The sequence below is a fragment of the Tenrec ecaudatus genome, chromosome 10 (genome assembly GCF_050624435.1).
Source record: "Tenrec ecaudatus isolate mTenEca1 chromosome 10, mTenEca1.hap1, whole genome shotgun sequence".
Taxonomy (NCBI): domain Eukaryota; kingdom Metazoa; phylum Chordata; class Mammalia; order Afrosoricida; family Tenrecidae; genus Tenrec; species Tenrec ecaudatus.
This window is the reverse complement of record NC_134539.1, coordinates 121,371,788-121,385,641: the sequence shown is the minus strand read 5'-3', so window position 1 is coordinate 121,385,641 and position 13,854 is coordinate 121,371,788. Positions and strand designations below refer to the sequence as shown.

The following is a 13,854-nucleotide window of genomic DNA, read 5'->3' as shown; positions in this document are numbered from 1 at the left end:
CTTTGTCCAAAAGAGAAAATATGGTTTCTTTTTCCTAGTGAGAACAGTTCTCACTAGCAGTTAGGAGAACTGCACATCTAAGGATAGAACATGTCTTAGTTTGACCAAATCTACAAATCTGATAGACCTTACATTCCCACAAATTTCTTCTAGTTCATATATTCTAGCATAAAAACCACAATCTAAATGAAAGAGCGTTTTCCCCCCTTTAAAAATAGTACACTCTTTTCTTCTATAAAACAAAAAAGTGAAAAAAACCCAAAACAAACAACAAAAAGTGAAACAGCTGTGGTTAATTAACAATTATTGAACACTATATGCCAGACACCATTCTGAATGATTTAAATATACTCATATACATCTAGACATTTATTATCACAATGAGCCGAAGAGGCAAGGGCTGCAACTATCTCCACTTCAGAAACCAAGATATTTAGGGACTATCTATCCAGGGGCAGGGTGTGAGCTGGGGCTTTAAACTCAGCTGACTGCAGCGCTGCACACTTAGCCATTGGGCAGAACACATTAAACCAAGTGTGGAAACATTTACCATCGGCCTTTAAATATAATATTAAATATACGGCTTCTTCACGATAATCATGTTCAAGACTAACAAAAGTCTAGGCTATAAATGATTATAAAATAATTTACTAAATGAATAGATAGTGCTAATTATTCCAAATAAGTTATTTAAACATTTTTACGTGAACTATAAATATCCTTACTATAGATATCTCCTAAATTACCCAAGCTATTCAAAACAGAATTGTTCTCTCTTTGGGGACAAATAAAATGCAGTTGTTGTTGTTGCTGCTGTTAGGTACAATAAAATATAATACAGTAAGAGAGCATCTTTGGCATACCTTAAACAGTCATATATTGTGAAAGAAATCACATCCTCAATGATTGTATATATTCAGCATGAAAGGTACAAAGATTCGATCACTATAATACACACTACTGTAAACTGGATCGTCCACTTTGCTGGGTCACATACGTCAACATTATGAGCAGATGCTTGTTTGCTTTAACGTTGATTTTTTTAAGCTTTTAAAGGAATGAAGTAAAACTAATAATTTTTTAAGCTAAAACATCAACATTCATGTCCCACCTCCAAATTATTGAGTCATATTGGGCATCTCTCTGTGATGAGGCCATGCAACTGGAAACAAAACTATGAAGAGTTAGGCTTTGAGAGTACAGTAAATGAATTAGGCATGCGGGACTGAACTGGGACTCACCATGGAGCTTTTATGGAAAAACACCCCGCTCCAAACAGATAAGGCCTTCATGGAAAAGGGGGAAAATGCACAAAAAATTAGAGGAAAGCTCATATAACATTAAGAAATACAGTGTACATCATGCTGTTAAGAGTATGGACAAAAATAACCAAAAACTAAGAAAACTCATTTGCAGTGTTTCTGTAGATACAAACAAATCAGATAAAACTGATAAACAAAATGATGTGTATCAACAAGGCCCTTAATTTTCATAGAGGTAGGGATTTCAATTTTTTCCAATTCTCCCCCTTTTCTGGAGCACCCCTGTAGGACGCTCCTTTAAAACTAAGTACAAGTTAAATGGAATAATCAGATGGAGGAAAGTGTGGGGTCAGTAGCAACAGATGTGCGACTGTGTGACACAGTAAGTTTATAACTGAAGGTGGCTGATTTTAAAATGTCATAGTGTTGTTTGTTGCTCACTACTTAACTGTCTTCAGCATATATATGTGTGTGTGTGTGTGTGTGTGTGTATATATATATATATTAATCATTTTATTGGAGCTTTTTCAACCCTTATCACAATCCATACTTCCATCCACTGTGTCAAGCACGTTTGTACTTTTGTTGCCATCATTCTCAAAACATTTGCTTTCTACTTGAGCCCGTCATATCAGCTCCTCATTTTTTCCCCTCCTTCCTTCATGAACCCTTGATAAGTTAAAAATTATTATTATATTGTCATGTCTTACACTGTCCATGGTCTCCCTTCACCCACTTTTCTGTTGTCTGTCCTCCACGGAAGGGGTTATATGTAGATCAATGTGATGAGTTCCCCCCTTCTACCCCTTACCTTCCCGCTATCTCTACCCTCATTATTGGTCCCCAGGGGTTTATCTGTCCTAGATTCCCTGTATTTCCAGCTCTGATCTGTACCAGTGTACACCCTCTGGTCTAGCAGGATTTGTAAGGTAGAATTGGGATCATGATAGTAGGGTGGGAGGGAAGCATTTAAGAACTAGAGAAAAGTTGTACGTTTCATTGGTGCTATATTGCACCCTGACTGGCTCATCTCCCTGCGACCCTTCTGTAAGGGCATGTCCAGTTGCCTACAGATGGACTTTGGGTCTCCACTGCGCAGTCCCCCTCACTCACTATGGTAAGATTTTTTTGTTCTTTGATGTCTAAACCCATCATTATATTTTAAACCTGCTTCTTTAGAGTAAGTTGAACTGTATAATGCTGACCAAAGAACACACACACTAAATATCAATAGCGTAAATTTTCTCAATTTTTGGTCATATTCCAGGAAATCTGCATGTCTGTAATATTACAAGAGGTTAAGACTCCTCTACCTGACCTGCAATGGGCAATGTTAGAATACAGTAAAATATAACCCCGACTGTTTGCTTTAAGCACAACTTCAGATATAAAGTCAGGCTTCAAGATCGCAAATCTCTCTCTTTAAAACTCTGTTCACAGCACAGAAGAAACATTATGCATATTTGAACACAAAAACACTAGCATCTGACATTTACAAGACATAACAAATGGAAGAAGCAAGCACACTGGTAAAAAACCTGAGTACTTCCTCCTTCAAATTTGAAGCTAGCAACAACAACAACAAAAAAACTAGCATTCCTCTCTGAGAGTTGAATATACTTCATCACAATTTGAAACTTAAGGAAAATGTTTTCATGAAACGTTTATCAGAACAGAAAAAAAAGAAAAATCATCAGAGTTCATTGAGCACTTTCGAAAACGCTTGAGAAAACCGAGAGCACCTGAAAGTCCACTCTTTAAACAGCACAATGTTCCCATGTAGACATGATCAGAGATTTCACACCACTTTTCTAGGCTGCCCCAAAGCACCCAAATGAGAAGGTTTTTGTTGCACACACATCCATTTACTGTTGATTTTACTTCATTAGGCAGAACACCTGAAATCACCAAATAGTCCAAAAGATCGCTTTTGTACACTATAGATATAATGGGGTATCACCCTCTGAAAAGGAAATTTTTTTACAAAACTACTTTATCACCCCCGAAATACTCTGCATTCGACGTCTTAATTTGTCAAATCTGTGAATCCATTCTTGGAAACATTTTTCAACCTCATCTGTTTGGAATAGCCGACAGCACCTCCCTCGTGTTTTTTCTTCACCTTTTCGACGTAGTCAAGTCACTGTCCTTTCATGTTCCTATTCATTTGTGGAAACAAAAAGAAGTCTCATGGAGCAAGGCCAGGGGCAAGACAGGCATGCTGTTTTTTGCCTAAGACTGACACACTGAACAGGCTTCATGAGCAGGTACATTGTTGTGGTGGAAAAAGCAGTCCCCTGTCTGCTACAAATCAGGCCTCTATTTTTTTTGCCACACACTGTAATGTAATCTTTTCAGAACCTTGAAATAGAAAGCTTGATTAACAGTCTGACCTGGTGGAAAGAATTCCAAATATACTACAAGTCTACATTTTTTTCTATTCAGGACATTGATGGATGTCCAGAACGAGGTCTGTTATCAACCGACATTTCAACTTTTTAAAACCAATAAACCACGCGAACACTTGGGCTTTTCCCATAGCACTGTCCTTGTAAGCTCTGTTCAACATCACCAAGTTTCTGAAGCATTTTTCCAGAGCAGAAAAAAAAATTTCACAGACACAAGCTATTCTCCTAAATCGGCCATCACAAAAAGTGGGGTTCCAGTAAAACTGCTTTTAGCTAAAAATTCACTGTAACCAAAGAGAACCTTCCCAGATGACGCCACTGGGTGCACTAACTCAGAGCAAGTTGCTTGATGCTCACCTAGCGGGGAAAATGCATACTATGAACGCTCTTGGGAGTTTTGATCTGTTTTTTTTTCCTTTGTTTGGTTTTTTAGGGTACCCCCTCGTTTAGGAATTAATTTGATTTTCAGTAAAGAACTTGAAAAACTTTGTCTTAGTCCTTTACATGTTCTCTTTGAACACCAAAAATAAATCCAACAAAGAAAATTGAAACAAAACCATAATAGCTCTCCAACAGTAAGTACAATTCCACAGTTTAGAGCTCAGCGGTACAGAGAAAAGAATAGAGACAAGAGTGTATTGACTGGGAAAATAAAGTTTAAATATGAGGGGTCTTCAAAATGTCAATGAAAAAATTTTTGTGGAAAAATACCACTACCTTCTAATACCAGTTTTCCACAAACTTTTTGAAGCTTTCTTGTATATAATACAATAAAAACTACTATAATTTGTATAAGGTAAATAGGAACTGTGGTGATATAGTGGCTTATGTAGTCCATTAGAGTGCTTCGGAAAGGTTGGCAGTTCAAACCCACCAGCAGCTTCAGGGTACATAGATTTCTGCTACTGTAAAGAAAGCCAGCGCTGGAAAGCCAGGGGGTAACTAGCTCTACTTTGTCCAATAGGGTTGCTGTTTGTGAGTCCGAAGTGACTTGATAGCCGTGAGCTTGGTTTTGAGTCTTTTGGTGCAAGGCAGAAATTAGTCAGAGAAAGAAAACCAAAAATATGTAAAACTGAAAGGACTGATAGAAAAATAGTAGGGCTAAACCTGCAAAAGGTGGAAAATTTGTAAGATCAGGGTATTGGAGGTTCACATAGTTTACAGGCCCTCATTAGATTGCCACACGCATCAAACATGGGACAAGCGCTTCCCACCAATCCCTATACGCAGGGGTCCTCAAACTCTTTAAACAGGGGGCCAGTTAACTATCCCTCACACCCATTGGAGGGCCGGACTATAGTTTTTTTTTAAAAAAAAAAAACTATGAACAAATTCCTATGCACACTGCACATATCTTACTTTGAAGTAAAAAAAACAAACAGGGCAAAAGCACCCGGCGGGCCAGATAAATGTCCTCGGCCAGCCGCATGTGGCCCGCAGGCCGTAGTTTGAGGACCCCTGTAGAGGTTAAAAAGCAAAAAAAAGTAAGTAGACACTATACTAAAGGGCTTCAAAAATTTTGTGGGAAAATGGAATTAACAGACAATAGAATATTTCCACCAAGTTCCATCATAAGATAATGAAAGAGCTCTTAAGAATGACTCTCTCAGGCTTCTGTTTTCTAGGGAATAAGTGTTACCAACAGAGGACTCTCTCCAGTCATTTCCTTTCTCCACAACCCCCAAAGGACAGTAACTCTCCAGACATGGTAGTAAACAGGCCTGTACGAAGTAGCACCTCTGCCACTACTGTGCCACGTGAGTTCAAAGTTATCCCACTTCACTCAAACAAGGATCTAGGGGTTCACACGGGACAGGAAAATGACGAGGAACTGCTTGGGTATGCACTCCTGGCATACACCCAAACTACATCCACCCACATTCTAGTCTTTTCCCTGCCTCCTCCTACAAGCTGGAGCTCTGCCACATAGATGTAAAAGAAGACCACAAACACCAAAGAATTAGTGACTTTGTATGGTTAGCGTCAGCTGCGCTTTTGAAACATGCCTGCTTCATCTTTGCTCGGTAGCAAAAGAATGAAAACACAAAGTCACACAGGACAAGTCCATGATCCAGCTGCTTTCACCTATAACTCCCTGCGCCCCCCTCCAAAGCCAAACAGTCCTAGTTTTGTGCTGGAGTGGGATAGGGGTGGGGAAAGGGAAGCGAGTATGTGAAGAGGAGGATATGCTGAATTAAAGATGGTCTCTCTTGGCATGTGAAAATAAAATTATTCTACCCAGACCTTAAGAATCTTATTATATTTTAGCCAATTTTACCAGTTCTGCCATAGTTAACTTGTTCATTTGGTCACAGTTATGTCTATTTTAGCTGAGTTCTGACTGAAAAACTCTACAACTGGTTAAGAGGGTGGAAACCCAAAAATATTTATTATAGACTTATTTATAGGCCACTGTGAAATGGTTCGCCTATTGGTTCTCAAAGGGTTGTTCCTGGGAATGTTCAGGAGATAGGGAAGAATTATGTTTTACATCATACCATTATGGCTGTGTCACTCTTCAAACTCTGATTCATGTGGTTGAATGCCACACAGCACAGGCACTCTGCCACAAAGTCTTTGGTCTTACTAACCGAAAAGAGAGCAAATGTCAAGTCTGTTCTTAAAACGTAAGAACAGAAAGAAAACTTAATTTGATCTGAATATGCTCATTCCCTATAACCAAGCTACAGGGTCACTATGAGCCAGAATCGACTCAGTGGCACTGAGTTTGCCTTTTTATTTAGCTCTGATGTTAAAAATTAATAACAATTCTACTCAACCATTTTCTAAGATAAAGAGGTTGTGTAAGTCAGACATATTTTGAAGGAATGTATTAACTATATTTTTTATGAATTGAATATGGCCTATGAGAATTCAGGAAGTATCACTTAACAGACATTAGAATGCCACCATATAAATATAGAGGAAAAGCAGAGAAAAAGCCATACAACAATGTTATTTCTCAAAATATGAGTTTAGCAATGCTAATGATTATGCTACACTGTGTCCTCTGTAGGAAGCACCGTTTCTAGTGAAAATGAGCAAATTTTTTCTCAGATCACGTTCAAGTTTATTTGTAATCTATTACTAATTAAAAATTAATTCTTTACTAAAATCGGTAATCATACTGTTGGTTCTCAACCATAGGGAATATTGAAGTTGAAACAGACAAGTAAATTGATTTAATTTGAGGTATATTTTTTAAGTGTAAATTTAAATCCTCATGATATGAACAATTATTAAATAAACATCAATAATGTTCAAACTGTTCAGTTTTACAGAAATCAGGACAGCATAAAAAGATGACTCTATGCTTCCGTAGAAGGTTATGCTTGCTAACTTTTGTATATCACCTAAAAGTCTTCCCTAAAAAATGCCCAGAATGATGGTCCTTTAAGATCTACCATATTGCACTTATGTTTACTCATTCAACATAATACTCATAGCAGATTTCACCTGTAAATTATGACTGATGTTCTAGATTATAAGCATCATCTACATTTTCTAAATGGAGCAACTGGTCAGCATTGGCCTAGGACTTGCCAGTGAATGAGGCTTAAAATTAGGTAATGGAGGTGGGGAGGAGTGGGGGGGGGGAATGTAAAAAAGAAAAAAAATAGATAATGGAAACAGATCTGAAGGGGACATAAAAATCTGAAATATTATAATCCATACACATATTATAATTTGTGCTTAAGGAAACTACAGTCTCATTATGTAGGACACACTGGTATTAAGTGGTACAAGGAGAAAGGTGAAACCAGGACTTCAGACTCCTAATTCAATGTTCTTTCTGGTATACTACCTATCCTAACCACCTTCTACAGTTGGGACCAGATTCCTAACATCTACATCTAATTGCTCCCAGGGACTGAATAAAAAACAAAGGGTGGGGCAAGGATAACGAAGCTTCTTCCACCTAAGGAGAAGAAATTCCTTGAAAGTTCCCAGATGACCTAATATTTACTCTTTAAATATGCACAGCTCGGTAAGAGCAAGAAAACCACTTCAATCTCAATTTTTACATTCCTTATTCCCATAAAACTACTCTGATCTCTTTCTAGCATTTATTGTTCTCTGCTTGTGCTTACAATATACTATGTATCGATAATTTTAGATTTAAAGCTGATTAAATGAAACATTCTGATGAAAAAAATGTTTTTATAAAAAAGTTCATTTTATTCACTAATTAAACCAAATAAATACCCATAGAATAAATCTGACAAAATTCCTTCTACAAAAACCTAAAGTTTTACCAGCCAATGTGACTTTTAGCAAATGAAGGAGAGCAGGTTCTTGTTTAAACAAGATGGAAACAAGATGGAGATGGTAAACTGGCTTTTCAAGCCGCAGTCTAAATAGAGTCTGTTTTAGAGGGTGATAGGCAGTGACTGCGGACCGGAAATGATCTCTAGCCTGCCTGCTGCCTTCATCAGCGTATGCTGGTATGGGGTTGGGAGCAGCTGCTGCCAAAGCGGGCCTTACAGCTTCCACGTGAGGCTTCAAGGTCCACAACAAGGTGTAAAGACATCTGTCCACTGCTATTTGTAGTCTTCCTGCATGTCTCGGAGTCAGACAGATGGTCCCTGTCCTGGTTAAACGTTACACTGCACAGGCTTTCAGGGATATGTATTTCCAAAAATAAGAGAGCAGATGTTAAATATGGTAAGCTCACGTTTTGTCCCTGAAGGTTTGGATTGAAGTTCCATCTCCATTTAGAGATTTAAACACTAGATCTCAAAGTAGCCTTAGAAAAATCTCTGCTATAGAAATGGAACATTTTTTTTTTAATTTTTATTATTTTTTTGAAATGGAACATTTTTATGGTCATTTCTGCTTCATTCCAAATACCTATGACACAGAAAAAATAAAAACTGATATAACCTATGTAAGTATATAAGCTTACTAGAGACAGGATTAGGTGTACTGGAATTATTCATAGTTTTTACATGTTTATAAAAGTGTAGGTTCTATGTTCTTTTTCTTAATAACCAATTTGAAATACTTCTTGCGAATTTTATCACACTAGGAGATTAATTAGGTGTTTGTGAATTCTGGATATTTTAAAATGATGATTGTACATTATGTAAATTTCACAGCAATTAAAACAAAATAGAAAAAAATGTAAGAAAGGAATTTCATAGACACTAGAGTTCCACGAAATTGGAGACCTGGAAAATGGAAACCCCATTTTCCTCTCATCCGGTGGCCAGTGCTCCAATTAAATGTCTCAGCAAATACAGTAATACATAATGTAAATAATTAATGAAAAATAATGAATTGAAGCCTTAAGAAGTGGTCATAGTAAAAATATTTAAAATTGAAATAATTATAATCCACTCACTGCTGCATTCCAATTCATAATGACACTAAAAGGCAGGGTAGAAAAGTCCCTTTGTGTTTCTAGGGCTGTATATATTTATGGGAGCAAAGAGCATTATCCTTTCCAGCAGCGTGGCTGGTGTATTCAAACTGCTGACCTTGCAGTTAGCAGCCCAACGCATAATCCACTATGCCAGCAGGGCTCCTTCAAAATCAAGAAGAATGAAATGAAAAGCCAGCTGGAATATGCTTCAAGTCTCAGTATATATAAAAAATGGGAACGATGGTGAATTTTGCTCTTGCAAAGCAAATTACTTTTGACAAGAAGAAACACATATTATCATGTAAGTGCTACATTTGAGAATAATAAGACCACAACATATATACTGACTACTCTGTGACCAAATCTCTGGTTGGGTTATTGTAAGAGAATGATAAATAGTCACACAGCGACTTCTGGGTATAATCAACAAATTCTTCTGAAAGTATTTTCAGGGTTTGTTTAAACCAGTAATGGAAAGTATAAGTTATGACTAAAGACACCAAAGAGTTTACTGGTCACTAAAGAGGGGTTATTTCTGAGAATCTACAGCTCTGCCACAAGTAGAAAATGTGTCAGCCAATAATTACATGAAAAAACTAATATTAGTTTTAAGATCTCTTCTTCTGATTATGATCAATGATTTTAGGAATCATGAATTGAAGTGCATAGAATTAGATGAATATTAAGTTTGCAATTTACTCTCAAGCAGTTTAGGGAAAGTAATGTGTGTGTGTGTGTGTGTGTGTGTGTGTGAGAGAGAGAGAGAGAGAGAGAGAGAGAGAGAGAGAGAGAGAGAGAGAGAGAGAGAGAGAGAGAGAGAGAGCTGTGTGTTTTTGTAGAGAGAGAGAATAATAAAGCAAATATTTTTAACATTAGAAAAATCTGGGTATACAGGAATTCTATTATTGTTCTTGCTACACTTTTGAAAACTGAAATTTTCAAAAGAGAAAACAAATTTATACCAAATTCTTATTTTGTGCAAATGATAGTTTCTTTAAAGATTTTAATACAGGATGTAGTGGTACACTGTTTTGCATAAAATTTGTTGTTTTATATTGTAGGCCTGTAATTCTTAAGATATTATTCATTTTAATCTCTCTAGTAGACAATCCAGGTATGACAAACTTTAATACACAATTCTGCGAGTAATTCTAAGTCAGTCACTGTCATTTATCTGGTCTAAAACTCCTTTTGTGCTAAAGTGACACTTTTTTGATGCCATGGACAAAAAAAATTTCCAGGCAAAAAATTTTCCAAATGACAGTAAAAGGGCAAGCACTGAAGACGGAACTAGAGACAAATCTGAGGTGATTTGCTTTGATACAATGTAATCCTCACAGGTTACACTGTATCACTGTTTGTGTGCGTGGATGTCTCTTTTAGGCTTATAGTTTTAAATTTCCTGCCCAGCTCTGCCCCCGTGCACGCAGAGAATGGAAGGGAACCGAATGAACAAGGAAGTCAGATCGCTCTGCGATCCCAGCGGAGGGCACCGCAGGACCGGGGAGCAGATACGGACTTCTCTGCAGTGTAATCCCGAGGGTGGCTCAGGGTTACCCCTTCTGGCAGTTAACATTTACCCCGAGCCATAATCGCGATTACCGCCAGGGAGGTTAAACAAAGTATCTCAAAAACATAGGATTTCATTCATCATTAATGCTGAAGTTATGAATAATATGAGGTAGCACAGTATACATAGTTCCAAAATCGGAGAATAGACACAGCAACCACCATCAACAACAAAGCACACGGGAAGACACCAGATGCTAATAGAAGTTAGGGAGAGGGGAAGCCAGGACAGGAGAAGGAATAGAAGGTAAGGAGGAGGGAGGGGAGGATCATGCAAAGGATTTTATCTCTTTATGATACAAATTTTTAAAATACACAAAAGTTGAGTAAGTAATGTAATGAAATAACATGTACCATTTAGCATCTAGCTATCAACACATGACCCGTCTCATTTCATTCAATTTCATATTCACTTCTTAATCCCCCCAAATATCCTGAAATAAACTTTAACAGCATAAAATTTTATCCATAAAACTCCAATTACTATCTTACAGATATATTTTGAGGAGCCAATTCAATAAAGAGCATTTAAAATTAAAAAGACAGCATATATCTTATATTTCATAAAATACAATAAACCCAGAAACAAAACACGAAAATATGTCTTCATGACTCCAGGTTTCCAAATCTTATTCATAATCTTCTTATTTTAGAAGTATATTAAACTCAGAAGAACAATTCTGAATAGTCTTTACAGAATGTTTGGTTGAATCAAAAGGATACAATTATTTTAACTTTTCAAAAATGATTCAATTATGTAGTGCTGAGATTCAGTGAGTGAAAATTTTTAAATTATGATTCAAGGTTTAGTCCCATTTTTATTTGATACGCCATCCTGGAAATTAATGTCATATAAAAAACAATAAGCTAACTTTAACTATAAGTGCTACGTTTCCTTCCCACTCCAATTCTTTAAGATAAACTAAAAAAGAAGGAAAACATTCCGCTTAAAATTAAACTTTTATTGAATACAGAGTTAAAAAGCTACAATCAATGAGAAGATGGAAAAGCTGGCTATCTGCACCATAAATTTTCTGTTTGGGAAATCTGCTGTATTTCCTTCTCCCCCTCCCACACCCCCTTCTTCATATAGCAATAGGGACACTTTTATACAAACTTCACTCCACCTAGCACAGACAGGTCCATTTCTGTCTACTAGTGAAATCTGGAGCTCAAAGGTCTTGTACCTCTTAACACTGAGTATTTCTCCTCATAAAACTAATTTTAAGGAGCCCAGGAAATGATCATTCCATATTCCCCAAAGCAGACCATTTTTAAAAAGCTAAAAGAAGCAAAAAAATTTTTTAAGTCAAGCAAGTCATCCAAAGTATCTGAAGATATTAAAGACCAACTTTAAATAACACCCAAATCTTGGAAGTTTGGTTTAAAACACTATCCATAATATCACATTGTCTTAACAATAATCATAAATTATTATATGTAAATTATGCATCAATGCGATTTTAAGAACTATAAACATGGTCACTACCTAAAGTACTCCCTCCCCTTAGTACTTTTATCAGACTAAATTTGGGAGTCATTATAAATCCAGATTAAGTCTAGAAAAGCAAGAAACCGAAACAGTACTTACAGGCAAAGTTACAAAGCAATAACGAAAAGACGAGGCAAATGGATCTGGCTTCTATTAGCCAACATTAGTTTCACTTGTCACTGCTTAGTTTTTTCCTATGATTGTGTTTTGAGTATGTTTGTGCAAGTTCCATACTATATATAAAGACATAAACAATGCTTCAGTAAGAAAAAGTATGTTTTCTTCTATGCATTCAACCCTCTAAAATGGTTGGAAGAAGTCATCAAGCCGGAGGCCTTACCCTGTTCGCTTGGTGATGGTCCCCAATGTCATGGGCTGCTTGATTTGCGCAAGAGGCATCACCACCATCAAGCTGGGCAGAGGAGACAGGCGGGGGTGGCCAGGGTTGTTGTTAGTGAAATTGTTGTAGGAGTCTTGGCTGTTCAGTTTTCCTAAAGAGTCACAATAAAGAAGAGCACCACCGACGTTAGCTTGCTTGGCTGGCAGGTTGGCAATGACACCACTAATCATAGCATCCTTTCTCGGCCATTTGGGCCGAGATCAAGTGCAAAAAACTATCTACAGAACTGATCTCAGAAGAATTTCAGTTGTGTGGAAGGAAAGGAAACAACTCGTAAGATCAAGTATCACTTAACTATAAACAGTACCGGGAAATGAGGTGGTAGGGGTTACAGATAGATGTAAAATAGTCACACCAATAAATATACAATTTTCATGAAGGAGGGAGGATTGGGGAGGGTGGAAAATGAGCTGATACTAAAGGCTCAAGTAGAAAAACCGTTTTTAAAATGATGATGGCAACATATATATGAATGTGCTTGACACGGCAGATGGATATATGGATTGTGATTAGAGCTGTAGGAGCCCCATAAGAATAAGATTGTCAAAAATTTTAAATACATAGATGTGAAAAAAATAAATGTACAATTTAATTATAATTTGATTGCTATTAATCAACACAGGATTACAAGAGAAAGTAAAATAGGAAGATCTTAATTAGTCTACAGGACTAATAAGTCCAAGAGTACATGGGGAGACTCCGGCACCTGCACGTAAAGTTCCCATGGGTAGGACTGTAGGCCTAAGTATAAACACCACAGAGATTCTACATGAGACACAGCATGAGACAGACCCAAGAGCCAGACATAATTTGAAAATATATTCTCTCATTCTGTGTGTGCCATTGTTTCTTTGATACTTAATTCCCAACATTTTGAATTTTGAGGGCTTAAAAACGGATTTTTTTTTGTTGTCTATGCTCTTGATGACACATCTTAGAAGACACTATATAATCCGAGGTCACAAAGATTCAGGCCTATGTCTTCTAAGAGCTTTATCCCTTTAGTTCTCTAATCCATTTTGAATTGATTTCTTTAATGTTAAAAAGTTCCTACTTAAAAAAGAAGAAAAAAAAGCTCCCACTTAAGCAAGTTCTTCCTTTTGCCTGGTGTCTCCCCAGGTGATCAACACCATTTGTTGGCTAAAGACTATCCTTCCCCTCAATGAGGAACCCAGGCCACCTCGGTGAAAATCGACGGAGGAAGGCTGCAAAGGTTCACTAATGGATCTTAATGGTGCGTTTGGCTACAAGTCCAGATTATGATTGGTGAACATTTCCCGCAAGCCAGTGCCTGGAACTTTGAGGAAAAAAAGATTATTTGAGGGGAGATAAAGTACAAATAGTAATTTGTTTCTATC

The 13,854-nt window shown here is 37.1% G+C and overlaps 1 protein-coding gene across 10 annotated transcripts in view; it reads right to left on the bottom strand.

The window, feature by feature from the left end:
• The window catches only part of BCAS3 (BCAS3 microtubule associated cell migration factor), a 553,715-nt gene that overhangs the window by 324,853 nt on the left and 215,008 nt on the right, over positions 1–13,854 (bottom strand). For 7 of the 10 annotated variants that reach the window (XM_075561479.1, XM_075561480.1, XM_075561485.1 and 4 more), the window contains exons 16-17: positions 12,437–12,587; positions 1,242–1,286 (exon numbers count right to left, since the gene is read on the bottom strand). In XM_075561479.1, the coding sequence (XP_075417594.1) occupies positions 1,242–1,286; positions 12,437–12,587 (196 nt within the window). The remainder of the gene's footprint in view (positions 1–1,241; positions 1,287–12,436; positions 12,588–13,854) is intronic. The other 3 variants (XM_075561481.1, XM_075561486.1, XM_075561484.1) reach the window with 1 other exon arrangement.